The 24,306-nt window shown below is 33.0% G+C and overlaps 2 protein-coding genes across 2 annotated transcripts; both read right to left on the bottom strand.

Moving 5' to 3' along the window:
• Nucleotides 1–1,199: 1,199 nt before the first annotated feature.
• Nucleotides 1,200–14,294, bottom strand: LOC123897192 (twinkle homolog protein, chloroplastic/mitochondrial). The gene is made up of 21 exons (XM_045947725.1): nt 13,835–14,294; nt 13,621–13,742; nt 12,238–12,293; nt 12,085–12,142; nt 11,423–11,536; nt 10,347–10,430; nt 9,695–9,775; nt 8,924–8,989; nt 8,730–8,846; nt 8,527–8,574; nt 8,344–8,429; nt 7,471–7,531; nt 6,859–7,041; nt 6,184–6,315; nt 3,769–3,830; nt 3,223–3,306; nt 2,995–3,126; nt 2,577–2,673; nt 2,124–2,258; nt 1,960–2,027; nt 1,200–1,729 (listed from the first exon to the last, which is right to left on the bottom strand). Exons 1-21 carry the CDS (start codon nt 14,097–14,099, stop codon nt 1,693–1,695), a joined length of 2,088 nt encoding a protein of 695 aa, XP_045803681.1. The 5' UTR covers nt 14,100–14,294; the 3' UTR covers nt 1,200–1,692.
• A 5,652-nt stretch (nt 14,295–19,946) lies between these two features.
• On the bottom strand, nt 19,947–23,567 carry LOC123899473 (spindle pole body component 110). Its single transcript, XM_045950608.1, has 6 exons — nt 23,194–23,567; nt 22,877–22,988; nt 22,058–22,131; nt 21,358–21,981; nt 20,795–20,875; nt 19,947–20,363 (listed from the first exon to the last, which is right to left on the bottom strand). The coding sequence occupies exons 1-6, from the start codon at nt 23,410–23,412 to the stop codon at nt 20,253–20,255; spliced, it is 1,221 nt and encodes a 406-aa protein (XP_045806564.1). The 5' UTR covers nt 23,413–23,567; the 3' UTR covers nt 19,947–20,252.
• Between the last annotated feature and the right edge of the window lie 739 nt (nt 23,568–24,306).

Here is a 24,306-nt window from a genome sequence, read left to right as displayed (position 1 = left end):
TTAACATTCACACAGCTGTAAAGTTCGGTTAAATATAGGTTTTAAGAACCAAAAAATATGTATTTATTTTCCCAAAAAAAATATTGTTTGAAATTAGTTTTATTATCCAACAAAAATTTCAGGCGAGTGAATATTGTTTGTCAAAGACAACAGAGACTTTAAGACTCTGAGCATTTACAAAAATATTTATATTTATCTCATTTTTGAAAGTATTAGTGGGATTCAAATATGAGAAAACTAAGAAAATATTTTACATTTTCCTTCTTTTACATCTAGGAAATTATTTTCAAAAAGAAAATAATAAAGTAGGTAAATTTAGTTTTACCAAAACTATTATTGTATTTTTAAAAAAGTAGAATATAGAATAGTAAAACAAAAAGGAGAAATATAGAATAGTACTGTATATAATAAAGTAGGTAAATGTAGATTTATCAAAAAGAAGGTAAAACTAGTATTCTGTAAATAATAAAGTAGGTAAATGTAGTTTTACCGACAAAAGAAAAAGTAGTAGTGGATTTTTTTTACAATGTAACTGACAACCAAACACAGGATCTCGAACATACTATTCAAATTGCTCACCACTAAACCAAACCCTGCGGCATATAGGAGTGAATTTTGAACAAAAAAAACTTTGCAAATATTCGGTGGATTTGAGATGCAGAGCTTATGTTGTTAGGTTCCCCCATGTTCACCGTCTATAATCTTGGAACGTGGTACCTCATCATTACCAAATATTTGCTCTTTTGTTTGACTTGGTCTCTCACCATCTAACGACAAAACATTGCATGTGGCATATTTGTCCGATATTGTGCAATTATATATGGAATCAATTTGTTTACTATTTTAAAAAATTTATATGGTGGTAACATTGAACTTCCTTTAGTTTGGTATCATTCATTCACGTTATAGACTAAGGTATGGGACATAGTCAACCATTCATGCTGGAAAAGACCTGTGTTTATTATTGTTGCTTTATTAGCTGTTATTTGCTTCCAAAAATAAATAAACATGAAACATGTAAATATCACCACTTCACTGATAGTGGCGTCATTTATAGAATCAACCAGTCTCGTGAGCTTAGCTTAGTTGGCAGACATTGCATTATATATGCAGAGAGTCGTGGTTAGAACCCCGGTCATCCTACTTATCCACCTTAAGGGTGGAATTCCTAGCCACTAGACTACTTAACAAAAAAATTGTAGAATAAACCATCAATAATACATTAACTGAATATCGTGCAACAGACCAAGTCTGCAGTTATGCAGTACATACTAAAAAGATCGTTACAATCCATCCGAACTCGATAAACAGAATTGCAAACAGCATTAACAAGCCAAAGAAAACTAGAGCTCAATGCTTTGAGATCAACAGGGTCATTACAGCAAAGAAAATCTTATATCTATACTACTATATACAAGGATGCACATGCTTAACTGCAAAATTAAATATATTGTAACTCTTAACACCTATAAAAGGACAGCTAAAGGATACTAATCGGGCTAAAACTATAATATTATACAATCAAATTTAATAACCCGTGTTAAAATGTTATTTACCCCTCTTGATATTGATCCAGCACCTAAAGTGAAAAAATCATATCCATGTTTAGATATAGTACCTTCAATTCAACACATACTTGCTGACCTGTATTACAAGCCTACCCCAAAAATGATTTGTGTGACTGCTATCTCTTTACTGTCTATCATCTTCGTAGTACTCGCCAGTTATCCTGCGAAAGCAAATTTGTTACTACATATTACATTAAACAAACACAGTTAACAGGCTTGATTGTTTCAAAAAAGTGGGAAAAAAATTACTTGCGAAAAACAGACCCTCAATTATCACTCGAACACTTAATTCAAAATTTCGGCATGACACTTGTGCTTATAATGAAACATTTTCTACAAAATCATAGATGATTACTAGCAGCACAATAATCAAGGGAAAGAGTCTTCATACCTGTTATATGACAATGTGGCCTCACCTATTGTCCCTGCAACCTTGTTTCTCACCTTTCGGACACAAACCTGAAGCAATGAGAAGTCAGTAAAAACATACAGTTATGTTAATATGATAAATGGTCACCAAAATATAGAAAATTATATCACAACTCAAACACTCACCTTCACTTGATCAATAGGCCCGGCCTCAGGATCCCGATTACGATGAATAACGATTCCATTGTCACACTTGTTTATAAAGTGTGCACTTCCACTTATATCATAAAGATTAGGAGCACCACCATTCCAATTTTGCAGCTAGAACATCAGGATAATAAATTTAAGGACAAATGCATCCAATGTTTAATTTTAACGTTTGTAACATTGATCCTTTTAAGTTTTTTCAGTACCAAGTTGGTCCTTCAAGTTCGTAGCAGAATAATTTGTTACCCTTTTAAAGGGGTAATGATGTAATTTGTTACAAACTTCAAGGAACAATTTGATACTTAAGAGGGTAACACAAAATTAAATAACTAATTTGATACTTAAAAAACTTAAAAGGACCAATTTGTTACAAACGTTAAAACTTAAAGATAAAATAGCAATGGATAAACAAAAAGGTCGTATTTTACCAACCTGTCTGGGATGTGCTACAAACCAAACATGACATCCATGATGTTGGGCAAAACGTTTGATCATGGTAAGCATCTGGCTCACATATTCAGTTTCCGTCCTGCAAGTTGTTGTTGCAACACACAATTGTTATGAAAAGCATCAATTGGCTATCCTATACTAAAGCCAGCAGGAAAATAGGAAGAAGAATTATCAGGGTGACAGAGATGCTAGGAGAGAAAGTCAGCTTAGTCAAACTGCAAGACATATCACGATGTTTTTATATAGCCTTTTATCCTTTATTGAAGATATAAATTTTTTAATCAAAGTTAAATTGTAATCCTTTTATATAAATTCATAGGAGATGAGAGGAATCACATAACAAAAGCAAAAAAAAAAAAAAAAAAATCAAGTTAAGAATGAGCTCTTTAAAGAGAATTACTGATTTGGGGATCGCTGATGATCAAGCTCATTATAAGGATCAATTACAAGTCCACGCACCCCGTATCTTAATACAGCTGCTTTTGCAAGGTCAAGAACCCACTTTATATTTGGAAGAGCATCATCTTCACACCTAATATTAACAGCAAAGTAGGGCAGCACTAGTATCAGAGAACGATAAAATATGGTACACCGCGACCATCAGTTGAGCTCTTTGTAACCGACTTACCTTATGAGATAAAAAGTATCACTTAACCAGACCTTGCCTTGTTCATATTCCTCCAAACTCATCCGTTTAACATCTTCAGCATAACTATATTAGATAAACAAGTGAACTTAGACAATCAAATAATTGTAAATAATAACGATTACAAAAATTGAAATTGAAGAACATTGTCAAATACTCCCTGATATAAGGGAATTGGTATTGGTAGTACAGTTGCAAGAATATGAATTAGAAAATGGAGAGGATAGCAACAATCACTAAATCATATAGTTCATAACTTAAGTAACTAAATTGCATTATAATCCTTACTGAGAAAACTTAAATAACAATGATTTTTACTAGGATAGAGGGATAAAGGAATTTTCCTTGGCTGGGAGAAAACAATGCACTTAAATTTCCATATTTCATTCTATTTTTTACGAGTAATAAAATCTCCTTTTGATAGATAGGATAGGAGTAGACATCCAGCACACAACAAAACAAAAATGAGAAGTCCTGACAAAAATAATGAGCAATAGTATAGTAAAATTCATACAATTTAAATCTTACCGGCTATTAAAGAAAGGCTTCTTCATGTGTTTCTCCAAAAGTTTCCGAGCATGTTCTCTAACCTATAGGGCAGTCAAAAAAATCAGAACGAATGCACAAAATCCAACAATATGTGAGAGGCAGTGGTTCAAAAATAACAGTGACCAAAGTCATTCATTGTTTGCATAATGACAATATGGAATAACTAAACACACGGCGGAAGACTATGAGAAACTGATACATAATTTAACGCAGTTCAACCTTAAGCAAACTGACGGTGAAACAGACCTACGAAGAATACAAGAAGTAGCTATTCAACACTTAAACTGGAATCCAATACAATATACTCAACACTCTATTGAAGGTTTTTTGATACCGAATTCACGAGATATATATGGGTATATATAATATGACTAAACACCATCCAAAAATAAGCCAAGAGAACAAAGAATACTTCAGAAAAATTCATATCGTAGAGCTTTCCAGTAGGTCTGGATATCCGAAAAATAGACAACCCTAAAATTAAATCTCCCTTGCAAACAGTCATTTGAGCTTTAAGTATGATTAAAACACAAGCGCGCTTTCTCATGTACTGATTTTGTTTTGTAATCAAAGAATGTGGGTGGCATTTAACACTCTTGAGACCACTTGATGAATGAAAGAGGCTTAAGTTCTATGCTAAGGAACCAGTTCAGATAAAAAGCTTAGGTAATTATACTTCCATTAAGGATTTTTTATTTATTTTTTCTAACAGGTCCTATGAACAGATAAATTTTCTGGGGTATATGTGCAAAGAAACAGTTGTGAACTTGCCTCCAGCCATTCTGGTGTAGCCAACCCCACCAAATGGAAAAGGACATTGATGTGCAAACCCCGCACTACTCTTATATTAGTTAGTATGAAGAAGCATATCAGAGTCAAATAATTTAAATAAAGCATTCATGTTCATCCGATGAAGATCATCAGAAAGCTAAGTAATCAATGGTTTCAGAAATCAATTTGGTTAACTTACTGACTCGATAAAAATATCATCACATGTGTTGGGTTTTTGTATGTTGGCTACATTTTGCAAAAACATCTTTTAGCCAAGTGTTGAGATCTTTTAGCCAAGTGTTGAGACATATGTGCATACATCATGTGTTGAGACAGATGTACGTACACATTGGAACAACACCTGCGTGATCTGACTGTGCGCCAGCTAGCGTTATTGTTTTATATTCAATCTTTTGAAGATTTGCTGGAAGAATTATTTCGTGGTGACTTATACAAGGCGCACGTGGTCTATTGTTTCTGAAGGCAGTCGAACCCTAGTTCTATTTTCTAAAGGAATAAATAACTTAGAAAATATAATATTTGTTTCAAAAATATAACTATGTAATTCGAAATTATGTTTGCTGCTGCCGTAATTCTAGAAGACCTAATTTTGTCTTGGAGCCCAAGCTATTCTACTACTATAAATACGAAAACAAGCATATGGTTTCAAGCATCTAAAACCGAGTTATTACAAAGCGTGAGTCTTAGGGTTTTAGAGTGTTAATTGTGAGCCTTTCTTGTATCTCATTGATGCAAGCTTAGGACCTGAGTTTATTGAGTTGTAATTGTGAACTTCTCCTAAGCTTTGAAGTACGGAGTTAGTTCTAGAGTTATGTGTGATTTGCTCGTAAGCTTTTAAGCAAGAGTGAATCGTAGTTTCATAGGAGAGTGTCTCCACCATTGGTTCTCATTGAGTTGATAACAACGCTGTCTGTGTTGTTAGAGGGAATTGGGACGGGGTCTCATATCTAGGAGTTCCTAGGTAGAAGTTGCATTGGGTAGGGATTAAGTGAGGAGTTGTAAACGGGTGAGTTTAGCTTCGAATTAATACTGTTGATAGTGGACTTCATTCCTGGATTGGTATCCCCAGAGTAGGTGACGTTGCACTGAACTGGGTTAACAACTCACTTGTGTTATTTATTTTACTGTCTTTGTTATTTGTGTTCTATGTAAAGACAAATGTTGACACACCTTGTTCAACACCTGTCTACTGCATGACAGACAAGTGTTGACACACTTTGCGCAACACCTGTCTACTGTGTGTGCCAGGAATTTCAACATGCAATCAAAACATCACCCCTACAAAACTAAAACTAGGGCGAGACAATTTATTTACTTTTGTTATATGAGAAAAACATCTCCAATTAACAGAAACAAACCATAAAATCACAATGGAAATACATAAGTAAGCACAGGAATAATCATAATTTTAATAAATAAATAAATAAATGGAATAATCATGCTATTCCCTCAAATATCTAAAAATGGTCTACCATATCCAAATAACCTCAATATATTATACAATACACATCTTTCATCAAGCTCAGAAAGCCTACCACATAGTTTTTTCCAGTTAGAAAGTGCAAAGACACTTTGTTTGGTGTATAAGATTAACAATCTAACCTTGTTCTCCATGGAACAAAGTGCAAATTTCCAGCCAGCACTTTGATTAAGATTGCAAAGAAGAGCATCAATCCACTCACTCTTCCCTGAATTAGGAACTCCGGTTACTATGGTCAATTCTCCTGGTACAACCTGATGAAAGTAATTTAATTAGAAATAGTTAACAACTATCGAATACCATTTTATTGCATATCTTCCCTCACAAATTCAAGGTATATAATGTATGTAACCTCAATAGAATTTGGAATCTGGTATCTAATGGTATACTTGATGAAAGTTTAAATTCCTCGCTCATTATCCTAATATTTATTTTGCAACTAATTGTTTGAAGTTTTATACAGTGCATTTAAACAGTAGAATTACAACTCCACATCCTAATTCATTGGCAAACACAAACAAAAAAGTTAACATTCTGAACCAATCCAGTGTTTCACTTCCATCTATTTACATTTTACAAAATTCAAACAAACTCTAACATCTTTTTTCCTGGAGATAATTCATTAATATCTTATTACATGATTTGACTTTTAAATATACATATTCAAGTTAACCAAGTCATATAAATGGTTCAGCCAGAATTCATGCTGGTTTCTTATGTTGTTTAAAATATCAACAAATATACAAAAAAGTTATCTTGGTATAATAAGATGTAGAAATAAAATAAACGGCCCTTACATTGTATAACCCATTCAGATTATTCCAGCCACTTGGGAGACCAGTGTCGTATCCCAAAGTTTGATGATAATATGCATCAATCTCGTCAAAGTAATCTCTGAAGTTAAACAATCCACGAATAGGATATAATTCTGCATTCTCAATTGCTTCTTTCAGTGCATCAGGACCCAAATACATGAGAACCTGCGAATATATCACAAGGTTGTTACTGTTGTCGAAGAGCAAAATAAAATACAACAAACATCTTCAAGTGGCATGCATCAGAAATGGAAATGCATAAGCATAATTCTAACTTAAAGCATTTTCATTTTTCAAACATACATCTTATCTACTAAGAATCCATAATAACAAGCCATGTATTAATGAATAATAAATTCACAGACCATGCATGAACAATAGAAAACATGAAGCAGGTAAAGAAGAGTAACCAAGACAATTCATTGTCAGTTGATATTGTACTCTGTATGTATCAAAAAGGAGCTATCTAAACTCTAAAGGAAAGTTCCAAGTGCTTTTTCATTTTTATATTTCAGGGATTTCGGATTTGTGGGTGGGAGTTGAAAGGAAGGGTGCAGGTAAAGTGGAACTTGCACAATCAAGTCGGGATCTAACCTCATTTGCATCTTTGCAATCATCAGACTTCCCTTTTTTAGGCCACCTGACACGCCAGCATCTGCAAGTAAACAAGAGAGGAATGTTACTAGTCATTAGAACAATATTATCAACAGAGAATGAGAAACCTACATAAAGTAAGGACTTCCCTCCCATTAATAAAAATAAATGAACAAACTACAGACGTAGAATAGTGGAAACATCCATTATGTCATATAACCATGAATCAAGAATGCTAAACTTAGACGATCCCATAGTGCAAAAATAGGTATATGGACCCATTATCTTAAAAAGCAATTACTGGAACTAAACACACAAACGCAACTCAGAAGTAGTTTATCTCTACAAAAATAAAAAACTACTTCTGAAACAATCGACAATGGTATCTGATAGTTATGACATATATTTTATAAAAGGAAACGTGGGCAAAAGGATACAGCTAATCATTCCCTTATAGGAATGTTTCCTTATTCAGCGAGGGAAGAGAAAGTAGATCCGGATCAAATTGATTAAATAGCAGAATGTTCTCTGCCATTGTTTTTTATGCATGATTTGAGTGGTGAATTTTACCCTAGGAGAGCTTAGGCCTCTCGAAGTGCCTCCTTTATCATTTACAGCTTATTTCCTTTCATTTTAGTCTTCTGTTTATACTGTGAGCTAGATCCCACATGAACTCTAGCTATTTCCAGCAATAAGAATTTCTATTCACTACTATACTCTACTGTTTTATTTTATTGATCAATGTTCAGTCGTAATCGAGATCGAGTCCTATCAGTATCATATGCTAATTGAAAACGATAACTACAAGGATGGTCTCAAATAAATGAAAGGTAATTTATACAAGTAGTTAAATCAAGATAGAAATATGCTAACTTTTCTTTTCCAATGCGGCGTGCAAGCTCCTCAGCCAAGGCTTGACCAGGTGCATCCCCATCGGTGGCAATGATAATCCGGGATGCCTATCAATATAAACATATAGAGGGAGAATATGAGAGACGTTGAAAAAACTGTTTTTACCGGTACATACAAAAGAGCAGAATAACAACAATTACATACCTGCTTTAGTTCATCTTTACAGTTCCATAGATACTGATACTTCGCGTCCTAGCTTTACAGAATTAGGATTATGACAAGAGCATCAGATTTTAACATCGCATGACAGATCACAGTATAGTCTAACAAGGTGGAAGTGAAAAATAAGAAAATATCATTGAATTTGAATATACGCACACACACAGCATGTTGAGCATAAAAAAGACCTTTTCCTCAGGTGGCACCTCCTTTGAAGAGACTGATGGAGGTGCGCCGTCCGGAACACTAACACAATTTCGGAATCCAGCTTCTTCCATTGCCAGCTTGTCCATTTCACCTTCAACCTGAAGTACACAGTCAATATACTAAAAATAAAGCAAAACTTCAACCTTATAATTTGTACAGCGGGCAGAATGCATACAATGATAACATCACTTTCTCCAACTATGTCATCCAATCCATAAAAGATCTTTTCAGTGTTTGCTTCCTGCAAGATAATAATAATGAGGAAAAGATGTAAAATAGTTATATAAACTTAAGATATTAAGAGTTAAGAAAATATGACAATATCTTACAGCATGATAAAGTTGTACAATATAAATTGTGGGAAAGAATAATTGAGTGAAAGTAAGACTAAAGCCTCGCATTTCAGCAAAACAGTTTGATTTTATATCAAAGGAGAATAGGAGATCATCAATGGAAACAATATATATTTTGTGAAATTCGCTGGAGAGGTACCAGAGGAAACAAAAATATCCAATGGTTTTCCTTGATCTGAAAAAGGCATCTGATAAGGTACCAAGAAAAGACGTGTGTTCTCTAGATAATAAGGGGGTTCATGTTGCTTATATTTGAGTTATCAAGGATATGTATTGCATGGCTAAAACTAAAATTGCAATATTCAATCAAGCTGTGATGGACTTTCCAATGAATATATGATTACACAAATAGTTAACCAAACCCTTGTCTTTTCATGGATTTAGATGCGCTTATTGAGCATATCCAGTAGCCAGTGTCAGCATAATGTAGTCCGCGTAGAGAGTTTGTGAAGGAATCTTTTGAATCATATTCAATCAAGTACAAAAAAAATAGATATATAAATGATAATTCATCTTCTTTTACAGTAATTAAATGTTAGGTATTGAATTTAATACTCAATTCAATTACGTACAGCATCAGCAATTGTTTATACCTGCCAAAAGTTCTTGTTGATGTCTCTGTACTTGCAACTAATAAGCGCCCTATCACGGCGATATGTGAATGCAATAACAATCTACAAAATAAATGTTGTGAAAACAAGTTATAACACAGGTGAGGTGAGTCACTCGTAAAGTAAAAAATATAGACCTTGTGTATATTTAAATTTTCAATGTACTATGTATCATCTTTGTTAAATAGAAATTGAGGAAAATTAATAACTGATTGATCAATAAAACACCATAGTGAATACTATATAGTAAAGTTCTTATTGTTTAATATTGGCTTTTTATCAACTTGAAGAAGGTGGTATAACTAATATCAGTCATATTACCAAACTCAAAATTATTACACATATGCCATGGAACACTTTCTAGTAAATAAAAAAACAACCTTGAATGTTTGCTCTTGGATCTCTTTCAACAAAAGAAACCAAGTAATCAAAATAAGGAATATAGTGGAACTAATGAAACATGGAAGATACATTTTCACATTAAGAATATCATATTCTTAATTTTATAATTTCATTACCATCATATGTACATTTTCTTGTCTTGATAACAGAACCAGCTAGCTAACCTGGTTTACTAACTCGTTTATTGTTATCAAGTAACTCATAAAGCTGAAATTTTAGTAGTTAAGTGCACCTGGTCATCATATTTTCTCTGCATGACACCATTTCTCTGCAGAGTCTCATTCGAAATCAAGCGCTCTGAAAAATATGCGACCAGCTGAAATAGAGCAAAGGAAATTGTATTCACTATATTGCTTGAAAATGAACAAATAAATTATCAAATTTAATACCAATAAAATTGAAACTCTACATACATAGTGAGCATAAAATAGATAAAGCAAGATATACTTCAGGTATCGATTTTATTCAGTAAATGCTTGTCTGAATTACCATTTACAGTGATCAAATTGCCCAAGAATTGAGTTTGTTATTTCAGTAAAGCATGTTCAGTCAGGTCATGACTAAATACAAAAGATTCCGATCAGCAAAAGAAACATAATAAAAATAAAATGTGATGAGTCTGCTTCAAAGACATAAATGATAAACTTAATGAGATAGATTATGAGTACATTTATGCTTATAAAGAATTAACAGCCAATTTTAATTTCTTGCAAAAATAGTTGACAGATATCTCTGTAAGGAAAAGGTGAGAAGTCAATTAACAGAGTTTAAAGTAAAAATATGCATCAGATACCATAACATGGTTAGAACTTACGCAATCTTCATTGCTTATTCTTAGATAAACCAATGTATTATTCGTTTAGCTGTCTAGAAGTAACACTGGAAAGTGGAAACGTCTCTTGATCAAAAGTTTGTGCATATGTTATGTAACGTAGGTTTTCAAACTTAAAATCCAATTGTGAAATTCAAGATTCTTGGTCTCTTTTAAAGCTACTCAATAGTGAAACATTAGTGAACTATTCATAAGCATGCACAAAACGCAATTGTAATGAGAAGGAAGAATAGTTTGACCGAGGAAAAAATTAATAAAATGCCAAAGGAAAATAACATTTTCAATTGCTAACATTTCAATGAATGTTCAGTTGTTCAAGAAATCAAATATTTCTAAACCATCAGCAAGGAGAGGGAGTATTACACCTGTTGAAAAGAATCCTTTTTTCTTGTAAAAGAGTCATGCTTTCAGTTGTATGAAATATAGGATATTTGAAAATTGATGACAAATTTTTCTCATCAGAAATATATTATTACCTCATTGCAAAGTGGTTCAAGTTGCAAGTCCTCCTCATTAAGTTGTCTTTTTTTCTTCGCTGGGATTAATTGATTCATTGCCGTAGAATATGAACTGCTGCTACCAGCAAAGGCCTACAACAGAAGGATGAAAATTGAACTGAATAACACTGAAACATCCCATTGTATTAAGCATGCCGTGCAAAATTGTTTTAAAAAAAAGGGTTAAATATGCATAAGGTCCCTGCACTTACGAGTCATTTGAGTTTTAGTCCCTGCATTTTAAAAACATTTCATTTTGCCACTGTACTTTCATTTTACTTTAAAAATGGTCCCCGGACCTTTTTTTTGTTGTTGAAATGACACATTTTTGCTGATCTGTCACTGTTGACTGGACTTTAGAGTTGATGACTAATTTAATTTTGCAGTGAATCGATCAAAATACCCTTAAATAAGTAATTTTTTAAAAGTAAAATAAAATTGACACATCATAAAAAAATGTGCCACTTCAACAAAAAATGGGTTCAGGGACCATTTTTAAAGTAAAATGAAAGTGCAGTGGCAAAATGAAAGGATTTTAAAATGCAGGGACTAAAACTCAAATGACACGTAAGTGCAGGGACCTTTTGCATATTTAAGCCTAAAAAAAAAAATATATATATATATATATATATATATCTAACCTGGGTGCTGCCTTTCCAACCACACTTTCCGCGGAAACACACCCATGCAGCAGACCCCCTAAACACAAAATTTCAGTTATGAAAACAAAGTGAAATCACAATCACAGACAAATAGAATTAGATAAATCGACGAATATAAGATAAGTAAGTTACCCATCTGGTGGAATGTAAATAGATAAGCTCTTTTCTACCGTGTCACCGCCTTGGCACTAACAAAAAATAGTATTAAAAGGCATGTTCAAGAGTGAACACAAAAATCACGTTTGAATTGCATTGCAATGTATGAAATGGAATCCAGGCGACGAGACACACTCTAATTTCTAAAGGTTGTTTTAAAATAAATAATAAACACTCGTCAAATCAAAATTTCGGGCCTGTCATTTTGACAGCATAATCTACTCCCTCAACTCAAATAAAGTTTTCACTTCAAACAACTACCTCAATACAAAACTTTCAAATTAAATATATTCCATATCAAAAACAAGGAGGGGAAAAGACATTTTTCTTATCAATCTTCAACAAACAAAACAAGCACACAACTCCAAACCTGAAACATGACAATTAACAAAGACACAATTCTTTGTCTTTAGGTCAATAAATAAACAAAAGCATACTATAATTGTGTTCTCTCTATATCAAAAATTAAAAATTTCAGACTAAAGCTTCCTATTTAAAAATTCATTTTTTGTAAAGAAAAACACGACAAAACAAAACTGTAAAATTGAGAATAGTTATTATGGGAAGAAGTAGATACTTCCATCATACTTCAAGACTGCCAAAATGTTTTGATTTAAGTTTGCAAACTTATGAACCAGCTTCACCTTCCAAACTAAGAATACAAAAACAACTGTCCCCTTGTTTGCATTTCAAATCGAGTTTGAAAGCAAAAATTAGGACTCTCCCACAGCAACCCAAACACACACAATGTTTTTTTATTCGTTACCGCACTAACTTTAATAGAATAACAACAAAACTTTACAATGCATATAAACAACACTAGCCTTTTACATTTTCAATTTAAAAAACCTATAATGTTTCAAAAAGAATTCAACCCTCCCCTCGTTTCCATTTCAAATCGAGTTTGAAAACAAAAATTAGGGGTCTCGTCTCCCACGGAAATCCAAACACACAAAGTTTATTTATTCGTTACCGCACTAAGTTCAATAGAATAACAAACTTTACAATGCATATAAAAAAACACTACCCTTTTACAATTTCAATTCGAAAAACCTACAATGTTTCAAAAAGCATTCAACCCTCCCCTCGTTTCCATTTCAAATCGAGTTAGAAAGCAAAAATTAGGTGTCTCGAGTCTCGTCTCCCACAGCAATCCAAACACACACAAAGTTTATTAATTCGTTACCGCGCTAAGTTCAATAGAATCACAAAAACTTTACATTGCATATAAAAAAACACTACCCTTTTACAATTCCCATTTGAAAAACCTATAATATTTCAAAAAGCATTCAACTTTGCAGAATACAACAAAAAAGTAGAAACAAGGCAAAATAGAAAAAAATAAAGAAAAAAAAAAACCTTAGGACAAAGCAAGTGATTATATTGACCAGGAACACAAATTCCAGTTTCAATTCCAACAATTTCCAGCTTCTTCTTCAAAATAGCAAATTGCATCTCCACATTATTCTCTTCCAAATGAACTATTCCAAAAACAAAAACAACAAAAAACCAGTCAAACAAAAATTCAACAACATAGTAACCATTTAACGTTGTTTTGTTCTAGAAACATTACCTGGTCTAGGAACATTAGCAGTAGAAGCACCATGATAACCATTGGTTTTAAGCGGCGGAGGAGGGTATTTGGAACTTCGTTTAGCACAAAAAACGGTAAAAATGCCTCTTTTAGGTTGAAAACGGTGCGTTTGTGGAAAAAGGGGTTTTTTGAGGTTTGAAAAGGGAATGGAATAGAAGAGGGTTTGAGTGTTCATAGTGAAAAAATTTGAAGAAGAAGAAGAAGATAGTAATGGAATTACAGCGTGAGGATAACGAAAACGCATGTTATGTGAAACACAGAAGAATGACGAAACTCGAATTTTTTGATGCTATGGTGAAGAGGGTTCCATGAAAGGGTTATGTGAGTTTTGAGAGTGAAAGGGGGAACAAGGAAAGGGTTTAAGCTTTGACACTTGACAGGAATGATGTTCGTGAGTGAATGAATGAATCAACCTAGATTGAGTAATGACCGTTGGATTAACAAGATGTTGCCCCTACTTTTATTTATTTATCGAGTAGCCTAGTGGTTAGAAAATTAAGTGAAGTGTCTGGGTTCGAATCTCGACTCCTGTATATAGTGCGATGTTTCTACCATCTGAGCTAAACTCATCCGAAGGTTGCCCCCTACTTTTTAGTAGATTATAGTGTGAGGGGAGCGTTAATAATACTCTCTCTTCTTAACATTCACTTGGGTACTAATTTAGATTTTCGTTAATAAGAGATTTATACAATTTCGTGAAGAGATTTTGGCCGTTAAATTTAGATAAAATGGTTTAAATTACACAATAGTGAAATTAATATAAAATGGCTAAATTGCAATTTTTGCACCCTAGGTTTTAGAAAATTATGATTTTGACCCCCTATATTTCAAAATAGCACTTTTGGCCCTCTATGTTTAATCCTTTTGCAAAAGGTCAATTTTGACCAAGTCAATGCTGATGTGGCAAGTCACTAAAGTGACTCAGCAGCCACATCAGTTTTATTTTTGTCACTTATAATTTATTTTAGAAAAAAAAAAAAAAGGAAAGGAAAGGAAGAGCAACGGGAAGCCTTGTAAGCAAGGTGCTCTTTTGAGTGTTTCCATTCAGTTCATTCCAATGGAACAGTGGAACGAAATCACCATATGTGACCCATTTGTTTGCAGGAAATTATAAGTGACAAAAAAAAAACTGATGTGGCTGCTGAATCACTTAAGTGACTTGTCACATCAGCATTGACTTTGTCAAAATTGACCTATTGCAAATGGGGTAAACATAGGGGGCCAAAAATGCTATTTTGAAATATAAGAGGCTAAAATCGTAACTTTCTGAAACTTAGAGGGTCAAAAGTGTAATTTAGCCAAAATTAAACTATGAGCTATTGTATAAAATAATCTAAACCATTAATTTAAGATTGGACTGTTGAAAATAAAAACACAATGATTAAAAAAGTTAGTTAAATTGTTGTAAAAAAAAGTTAGTTAATTGCAAATGTAAGAAACAAGTTAAAATTGACAAGTTGGAAGTGCTAATAAATAGGGGTGTTTGCGGTGCGGTTTGGTTCGGTTTTGAGCATAAAAATCATCCTAACCGCGAGATAAAAATGTGTGCGGTTCGGTTTGGTTCGGTTGGTTTTTAAAAAGTCATACAAACCAAACCAATGCGGTTAGGGTTAGTTTGATTTGTGCGGTTTATCACGATATAAAAAATATGACAATATTTCTAACTTGTTACAAAATAAACGTAGGAAATTTTATTTTATTTTATTGTTTACATGATACATTATGCATATATAGAAATTGCATATACATAATAACTTATTTTTAATACCAATATTTTAGTTCTGGATCGCGTGAAATGATATGTTTTGACAGCCTACTGTTATTGATTCAATTTGTGTTGATTGCTAATAGTTGATAGAGTTACGTATTGCGGTTTGGTTTGGTCTGGTTCGGTTTTCTAAAATAGAAACCGCAAACCAAACCGAACCGTGCGGTTTAGAAGAAAAATGATCTGTGCGGTTAAAACTAAATGCGATTTTTTGCGGTTTCGGTTTGGATTGATTCGGTTTGCGGTTTTACTTTTGGATTAGTTCAGATACGATAACCCCTACAAATGAATTCGTAAATTATAGTAAAAGTCGTGGAAATATCTCATTAAAAGAAAGGAGAATACAGAGTTTATCAATTAAGAACTGACCCATCAAAATTAAAACTCTGCAAAATTGGTATTGTGATAGTCGGATACTATGAGACAGCGTAGTCAAATTTTTATATTGAGTTTCTTAACTAAATAAATAAATGCACTAAGTTCACTAAATTTAACTCAAATTAATCCAAATAAGACATTTCTAGATATCAATGATCTCATCACAACTATTAATAGTAGGAGCATCATTTTGGAAATTTTGTAACCTCTTCAAGTTTAAATTGGAGTGTTAAAATTCATCGTATTTAAACCGAATAAAATAGGGTTGAATTGATTTTTTATTTAATTTTAAAACGGAATAAAACTCAAAGCCAATAACTTTTATATATTTTTTTTTATTTAATGCCAACATGTCTCCACCAATCGTATACCAACCACAAGTTTCACCACCTACGGTTGCTCTGATCACCATTGATTATTGGTGGACCGGGATTGTGTGACTTTAACCCGGGAAAGTCAAGGTAACTTTGGGTTAATATTGTCTGTTCGATCAATCGGGTACACCTAAACACGCCACGTATCTTTATTTTATATTTAATATATTTTAAAATAAATCTAGACGAAACAAACAAAAGTCTCTTTCGCTCCTCCTTCCACCGCCGCCGTGCCTCCCTCCTTCCATTACCATCGCGCCGCCATCAACTATGATTCGCCCCACCGACAACAATTTTTGCTTCCTCGACGCTGATCTCTGCTTAGATACGCCTCCGATGTCTTCTGAATATGCGGAAGTGTCGGTCGGTTAACGCACCTCCTTCTGCACCTCCTTCCACACCTTTTGATGTTTGAACTATGCAACCAGTGATTGTTCTGGTGAATCGAGTAGGAAATTAGTATTTTTACATCTTCAATGGTGAAATTAGTGAAATGTTGGTGTGGGTGAATGGTGGTTAGATGTGGTAGAGGTGATTGGGTTGGTGAAGGAGATCTTGCGCCGACAACTACTTCGTCACAGGTCGACGACAAGTGGAGGGTTGACGCGGAGCGGTGGTGGTTTGGTGGACAGTAGGCTGGTGGTGGCTTGGTGGACAGTAGTTTGAAGATGATGAACAGTTCCTGCTAAATGTTTAGTTTTTCTTCTCTGTTTTACATCAAAATAAATATAAGGACAGGTGGCATAATTTTGTTCTCTTGATTGATCCAAAGGACAAGCTTGGCCCAAAGGCAGCCTGCCTTTCCCGCGTTAAAGTTATGTAATCCCGGTCCGATTATTGGTGCCATTTCTAAATTTACACATACTTACTTTAAATTAAACACATTGGTAATCCTTAGCACGGTAGGAAAGGAGGTGATTGCACATGGCCATATACAAGGGACATCAAATTATTTTTAGTAAAATGAATTGTATGTATAATATAAGTAATTAGATCGAGATCAATATTTTTAAAAGTGTAATTATTTTGATGTGTATTTATTTTTTATTTTAACCAAAGTAGTGTACTCATGTGTTTGCAAAAATAAGGAAGAAATGAAAAGAAGAAAATAGAAAAGAATATATAGAGAAATAACGAGTTTGGAAAATAACTAATGTTAATGATATGATGTTCCATGTCTAATTTCAAAATTTTAAGGTGGAACGCACATTATAAATTTTTATGGGATTTTTTTAAGATACTTGTTATTTGGGAGATAATAGATGTATAATAATAAATATACAACTAGCTTTTATCTAGTGGTGAGAGATTTAGGTAGTATACACGAGATCTTAGATTCGATCCTCGTTGACAACATAGTAAGTCTTTGTAAACAACAAAAAAAAAATCTATAATAGTAATACATAAATGTAACAAATGTTGAAATTTACAATCACTAATTTTATATTTTTAACATATATAATATTCATTCTCACATGACATACGTGATTTAAATAATTATATTTAATATACGATGAGAGAAAATAGATTCACATACCTATCCAATTAAAGTGGTTATATAAAAAACTTTAACATATGCATGCAAAGTGAATTAAATTAAAAGTAATAAAATATGCACATGAAATGAAATGCACTCCAAAAGTCGTATTTTTAATATATGAAAAATGAGGAAGAATATGAACAATGAGCTTAGCTCAGTTGGTAGAGATATCACACCATGTCTATATGCGTAGAAGTCGGGGTTCAAACCATGAATACTCAACTTTTATATATTTAAGGTGGATTTTCTAACCACTAGACAACTTAAAAAAAATGTGGAAGAATACATTCTTATGATACATATCAAATTAAAGTGGTTGTAAAAAAATCTGTAATATATGTGTGTTAACAACTTTAGATTAAATATAAAATAATTTTTTTATTAGGAGTATTCATGTTTTATACCCCCTCTAGTCTCATATATAAGCAACTTTTCACTTTCTAGAAGAAGTATTTGATTTGAACAATTCGTGATATGTTTAGCTTACATCGGATAATACATAACCTATTCAGGATTTCATCTAGTATTGAAAATTTTAAGTCATTATGAGATATGAGATGAGATAATGAATTAAAAATTATGATTCAAACTTCTTAAAACTAATGGTGGGAAAACAGATGGAGCTTGTTGGTTAAACCTATTTAAGTTGGTATGTCTTCTCTAACCCACTGAAAAAATGGGGTCAAACCCGACCCAAAGAGAAAGTAGCTAAAACAAAGACTTTAAACCCCAAAATATTTTAGTCCCCACAAAAACGTTTTAATTCTTGTGTCAATGTTCGATTTCAAGTGCACCAAATATTTTTTGTTTGTTTATGTTTTAATTTTTCCGGATTATACCTTAACTTTATAGTAACTGTATAATCTGTTCGAATGTTAAAATTCAAACACAATTTGTGGACTATAGGCTCCAAATGACCTTTTTTTTTGTAGAAAGAAAAATTGAAAACTAAAACCAAAAGAAAAAGTTACTCTCTAACAAAAGCAACTCCTAAAGCATCAGCAAGGAGGATGTTAGACAACTTTGTAGGAGGAACTTCGAACTTAACAAGAGGGGAAATAGAGTTAGCCCCCATCTTTACCAAAATATTAGTGCACACATTCCCCTCCTGGAGCGTGTGATTAACAACTATACTCCAGTCTCTATCTAGTAATTGACGGATGCCAACAATTTCATTCGCAAACTGATGGTAAGGAGAAACATCATTCTTAACAAGAGTAACAGTTTGCAAGGAGTCTGAGAAGCAAATGACTCTCCTAAACCCCTTGTCCCAACATAACCCTAAACATGGAGCAAAGCCACCAAGGAAAGTTCCACCGAACAGGAGTGCAACATAGAATGAATTTTCCCAATACTCGAGTGCACACTATCTCTGCTGTTATTGAAATGAGATCGTTCCGGTCGCGCCAAATAACCCACATAACAATAAAGATAATGTTATTATGTGTTGCACCAAACTTTTTACACCAAGAAAACAGATCCATTCCATGCGTGGATGGAGGGATATTTTCCAAACCACAAGTTTTCCAAATGTCTATTATGAGAAAACTGTTTAGAAAAAGAAAAAAAAAACAAAATTTTTACACATCTATCTTTTAAAATTCGTATAACATTCGTATATTAAACCATTTTAATTGATGTTGACTTGTTTTGCCCTTGCTTATTTTAAATGCATGGATACATGAGTCAAGTGTTTTTTCTGCTCTTGCATCTTTTAATTGCACTCCTATAAACATGAAGATATGGTTATGATTAACTTTTCTTTTCTAAAATGGTTCATCGATTTTTCAGAACTAAAGCATTTGTACTATCTACCAAAAAAAAAAACATTTGTACTAAACACTAGACGTTTAACACGAGTTTTGTAGTAATTAGAGATTTCAATATGATGTTTGTAATGAAATCATAAAAATTAGTTAAGTATTTAACATTTTAAAATACTCCTTTGCATATATATAATATTTAAAGTTGCATTGGAGCTCACACTTTAGGAGGGAAATAGGGTTGAATTAGGGTTAGTAAGACTTAATAAAGATTGGAAATAAGAGATTTTCTTATTCTTAACATACCATAAATGCTTTCTCCATTTTTCTTTTCAAATACAAGTTGTTCAGAGAAGGATACAAGTTAAAGTTAACTACTAAACTTTTTTGTAATCTACACAACCAACAAAATACATGACACTAATGTTAGTTTCACTATTTGAATATTCATGGAAAAGACATCATCCACATTTGGTTTCTAATGACTCATTGAACATGATTAATTGCTTTCTGTAAACAAACACTGGTTCAAGTGGTGAGGATAATTTCTTTTAGCCAAAAAGACTATCCACCACTAGGTAGCAAAATCATTACTTGAAACTTCCCAGGAAAAGACATCCATATTTAGTTTCCGACGACTCTTCGACGAACACGATTGCGATGATTGCTTTCTGGAAGAGAAGCCCTGATTAATTTAAAAGACAAAAACAGATTAACTTTACTAAAATCATAATATAAGATTAACATATCCAATGTTATCCTTAAAAGGATTAATGAATCAAACTTGTTCCAAGCTAAATGGCTGATCAGATACATAATTTCAGCTAGAAAGTAGTATTTCAATGATAATTACAACAACAGTGAACTATCCTATTCCAAACAGAAAGCTCATTAATCACACAAGCACAAAAGACCAAGTGTGTGTTTGGAAATATGGTGAGAAGAGCTTAATGTGCTGTGAGTGTAAAGCTACTAGTTGTAGCTTTTAGTTGGATGTTGCACTCACAATGAAAACCGATGATTCCAGACACACTATAAAATCTTCTAACAGGTTAAAAATTAACATAAAGATATCATCTGTCATCTGGTGCTTAAAGATGACTTTAGTTTTGGAACCTTGAAGCTGGAATTGAACAGTTTGGGAGTTTCGAAGATGGGAATAGCTGAGCTTTCTTTCCTCTTCAAACTTCTTTTCTCCTGGACAAATATCACAAGGAACGTGTTGATTTTAAATTATAAAGAGAAAAAATCTTCGTGAATTAGAAAAAAACAGGAAATGCTGCTGAAGAATATCATTATCACTAACAGATTTCAAATGAAAAGTATAACACACGACAGAACATACATCATACAGATTGTAATATAACATAAAACACAAATCTTGAACAATAAACAAAAAGAAATCTATGTTTTCAAAGTTAATAATAGTCATTGTAGACATAAAAACACTTAATAGACAGAGCCCTGTGTTCAATATACTAAATACACACGGTTTCTGTGAAGACTACAAGTCTACAATAGCATGCTATTGTGAAATTTCATCTCAAATATTGTGTCTTTAGAAGCATGCAGTTCTACCAAAAACAGAATCCTGAGATCTAAATCCTTGCCAATAAAATAAACGAACATTAATTAATCAGGAAGATAAGCAGATAGTAAAAACACGAGAGATGAGATACCTTTTGTGAGAACTTTGTGAATGTGGAAGCATGTTCACTGGGAGTACAAAAGTCTTTTTCTTTTTTCAAAGTGGTATTTCTTCTACTCCTGTTACTCTCAACGATTCCAGAGTCACTAGATCCTGACGTGCAATGATTTAAAAAGGGTTTAGCTTGGCTATTCTTCAACTTTCTTATAGATTCCAACTCTGCAGTGAGTCCTGATATTTCCTTGTTTAATCTTTTTGTTTCCGAATCCATATGCGCCACTTTACTTTCTAACTCTGATATTCTACTATCCTTCTTAGTATTTTCAGACTGCAGTTGCTCCATGTTGGAAACGAGTTCGTTTATCTTCTCATTTGCTTTTTCTACTTCATCTTTCTTACTTCTCAATTTATTACTGTAGTCAGCCTCCATCTTATTAAATTGATTCCACACAAAATTCTTTTCTTGCAAGAGTGCTAATAGCTCAGAATTTTTTTCTGCAGCAAGTTTCTCATTTTCAGATTTTAACTTGCTCAATACATCTTTGGTTTCATCAGGACAATTCTTTTTCTCTGCAATTTTGGAAGAAGACTTCTTCCCACTACTTGTGGTTCCTTTCTTCCTCTTACCAGTATCCTTTAACGACGTTCCTTGGTCCTGTTATAAAGTAACTTCTCAGCATAATGACTAGTAGCTAATGAATGAAATGCATAATAAATATCATAAAACATACTTCGCCTTTTGAGGATTTATCAGAAATGCAATCAAATCCAGCTTTAAAATCCTCCAAATCATCTTTTGTACTCTCTGCAATCAATAGATAAATGAATATGAAGCCAAGAAATCCAGTTATAACAAATATCAAATCAACAAATAGTTTAAAAGCCGAAAAGAATCACACTAAAAAAGTATGTAGTAAACTATCAGTGATCCTTGTCTGTGGGGATAGAATTGAGGAGCATCTAAAACCGATCAAACAATACTGTATTTCACCACCAAATACAACACTTAGTCTCTTACAATTACGCATCCTAAAGGTTACTAACATTAGGGAAATGCAAATATATAAAACTTCCAAATTTATGGGAGAATTTCATCTTCTAAACTAAGTCTTAGTTTCAACGGTCACATAAATCTATCCCAAATAATTTAAAATAACAAAAATCATCATCATTTTATAAAACAATCCAACAAGAATAACAGCAAAGACTGCAAAACAACACATTCGTATCGATTTTCTGCTGCTCCCAAAACTTTTTTTTTTTCAGTTTTCTATACAAACATTCAAACAACGCATAAAACAAAGTGAAAATAACAGTTTTGTAATTAAAAGTAAAATACCAATAAAGCAATATAACATCAAATTCAGGGTCTAACACCAAGAATCGAAAACAACAAGACTATTTCATCTTAAAAACATCAAAACACAAACTTTATCATTTGTTTTACTCAAAAATCAAGAAATCCCGAAAAATTAACCTATTACAAATTTACAACCAAATCAATATATAAAAAAACATGAAAATCCCCAATGAAAGAATAAGGAACTAACCCAACATCCATTTCAAAACTTCAGTCTCTCTATGCTTAGAACCCATCATCAAATTGGCCTTAGCCGCCTCCAGCCTCCGTTTCTTCTCCTCAAACATCAAAAACGTCTTCACCTACAACACAATTTCAAAGAAAACATTAATTTTTTTTTAAAAAAAATTTAATTTTTGGGGATTTCAAAACCCTAAACCCCAAAACTGAATTTCTCCTCAAAAATCAAAAACAATTTCACCTACAGCACAATTAAAAAAAAAAAGAATCTTTTTCAAATTTAATTTTTGGGAATTTTAAAACCCTAAACCCTAAAATTGAATTTACCTGAGAAATTTGATCTTTATATAGTTTAACATCAGAAATCCAGCGTTCATTCTGCATTTTCAATCGATCTTCTAGAAACTTCTGTTGATTTGCAAACGATTGAAGCTGAATTTGTTGATTCCGAACAATTTGAACCAATGAGGTGAATATGATGCCCCAATTTTTGCGTTCTGTAGAATCGACGACGTTTGTTGGTTGTGGGTTTATCGATTTACGCATCGCGAGATGCAGAAGCAGAAGAGAATGAATTGGAGATTTTGAAATTCAGAAGAAGAAGTGAAGAAAATTGAGTAACGAATTTGCAACGGTCGATTTTTGCGTCGCAATACATAGAAAACGAAAGAGAATAATTTTTGAAAATAATAGAAGTGGCGTTTCTCTCTCTTTTATTTATTTGACTAATCTCTCTTTTATTTTTTGTGATTCGAATAAGTGCTTTTTGGATCCGTAAAAAAAAATTGCTTTTTGGAACGTTAGGTGCAAAATATTGAGAAAATTTCTCATCGCACCCACCCATTTTCTCGCGCACTCCCCAAACTTCCAAAATTGCCCCTGCAATGTTGACTTCAGGGACTACGACTCGAATTATTTTTTGTTCGGAAAACGTTTTCCGCTCGCTCTTTTTTCGGAAAACGTTTTCCGAACGACTGGGTTTTATACCAGAACGTTACAGCTTTCTCTCATTCACCTAAACACTCAATCTAAAACTCTCACCCAACAAAAATTTTGTTTGCTTCGAATTTTGGCTCAAAATCAAGATTGCAACCTTGCCTAGACGTTTCAATACTCGTGGAGGCTCCAAATCCAGGTAAATTTTAGTTTGATCCGTTGTTTTTTTTTATATACATGCTATATGTAGACTGTCATTCGTAACCCTTTTTCTGACAAAATCGCTCGGAAAACGTTTTCCGAACAAACCTCAAATACGGTCGGAACGTGTTTTCCGAATGACTGGGAGTTTGAATTTTCAAATTTGCAGCTACTGTACTATTTTATATGATCATTTTTTTTCCACATTAATCTAACAATTCATAATGGAATGCCTATTTGTGTTATTCATAATAATAAGATATAAATGTGTTATGTGTAGATATGGATGATGATCACGAGCTT

This window comes from Trifolium pratense, linkage group LG7, assembly GCF_020283565.1.
Source record: "Trifolium pratense cultivar HEN17-A07 linkage group LG7, ARS_RC_1.1, whole genome shotgun sequence".
In the NCBI taxonomy this organism is placed as follows: Eukaryota; Viridiplantae; Streptophyta; class Magnoliopsida; order Fabales; family Fabaceae; genus Trifolium; species Trifolium pratense.
The sequence above is the reverse complement of the archived record's forward strand: the minus strand, read 5'-3'. Positions and strand labels throughout refer to the sequence as shown.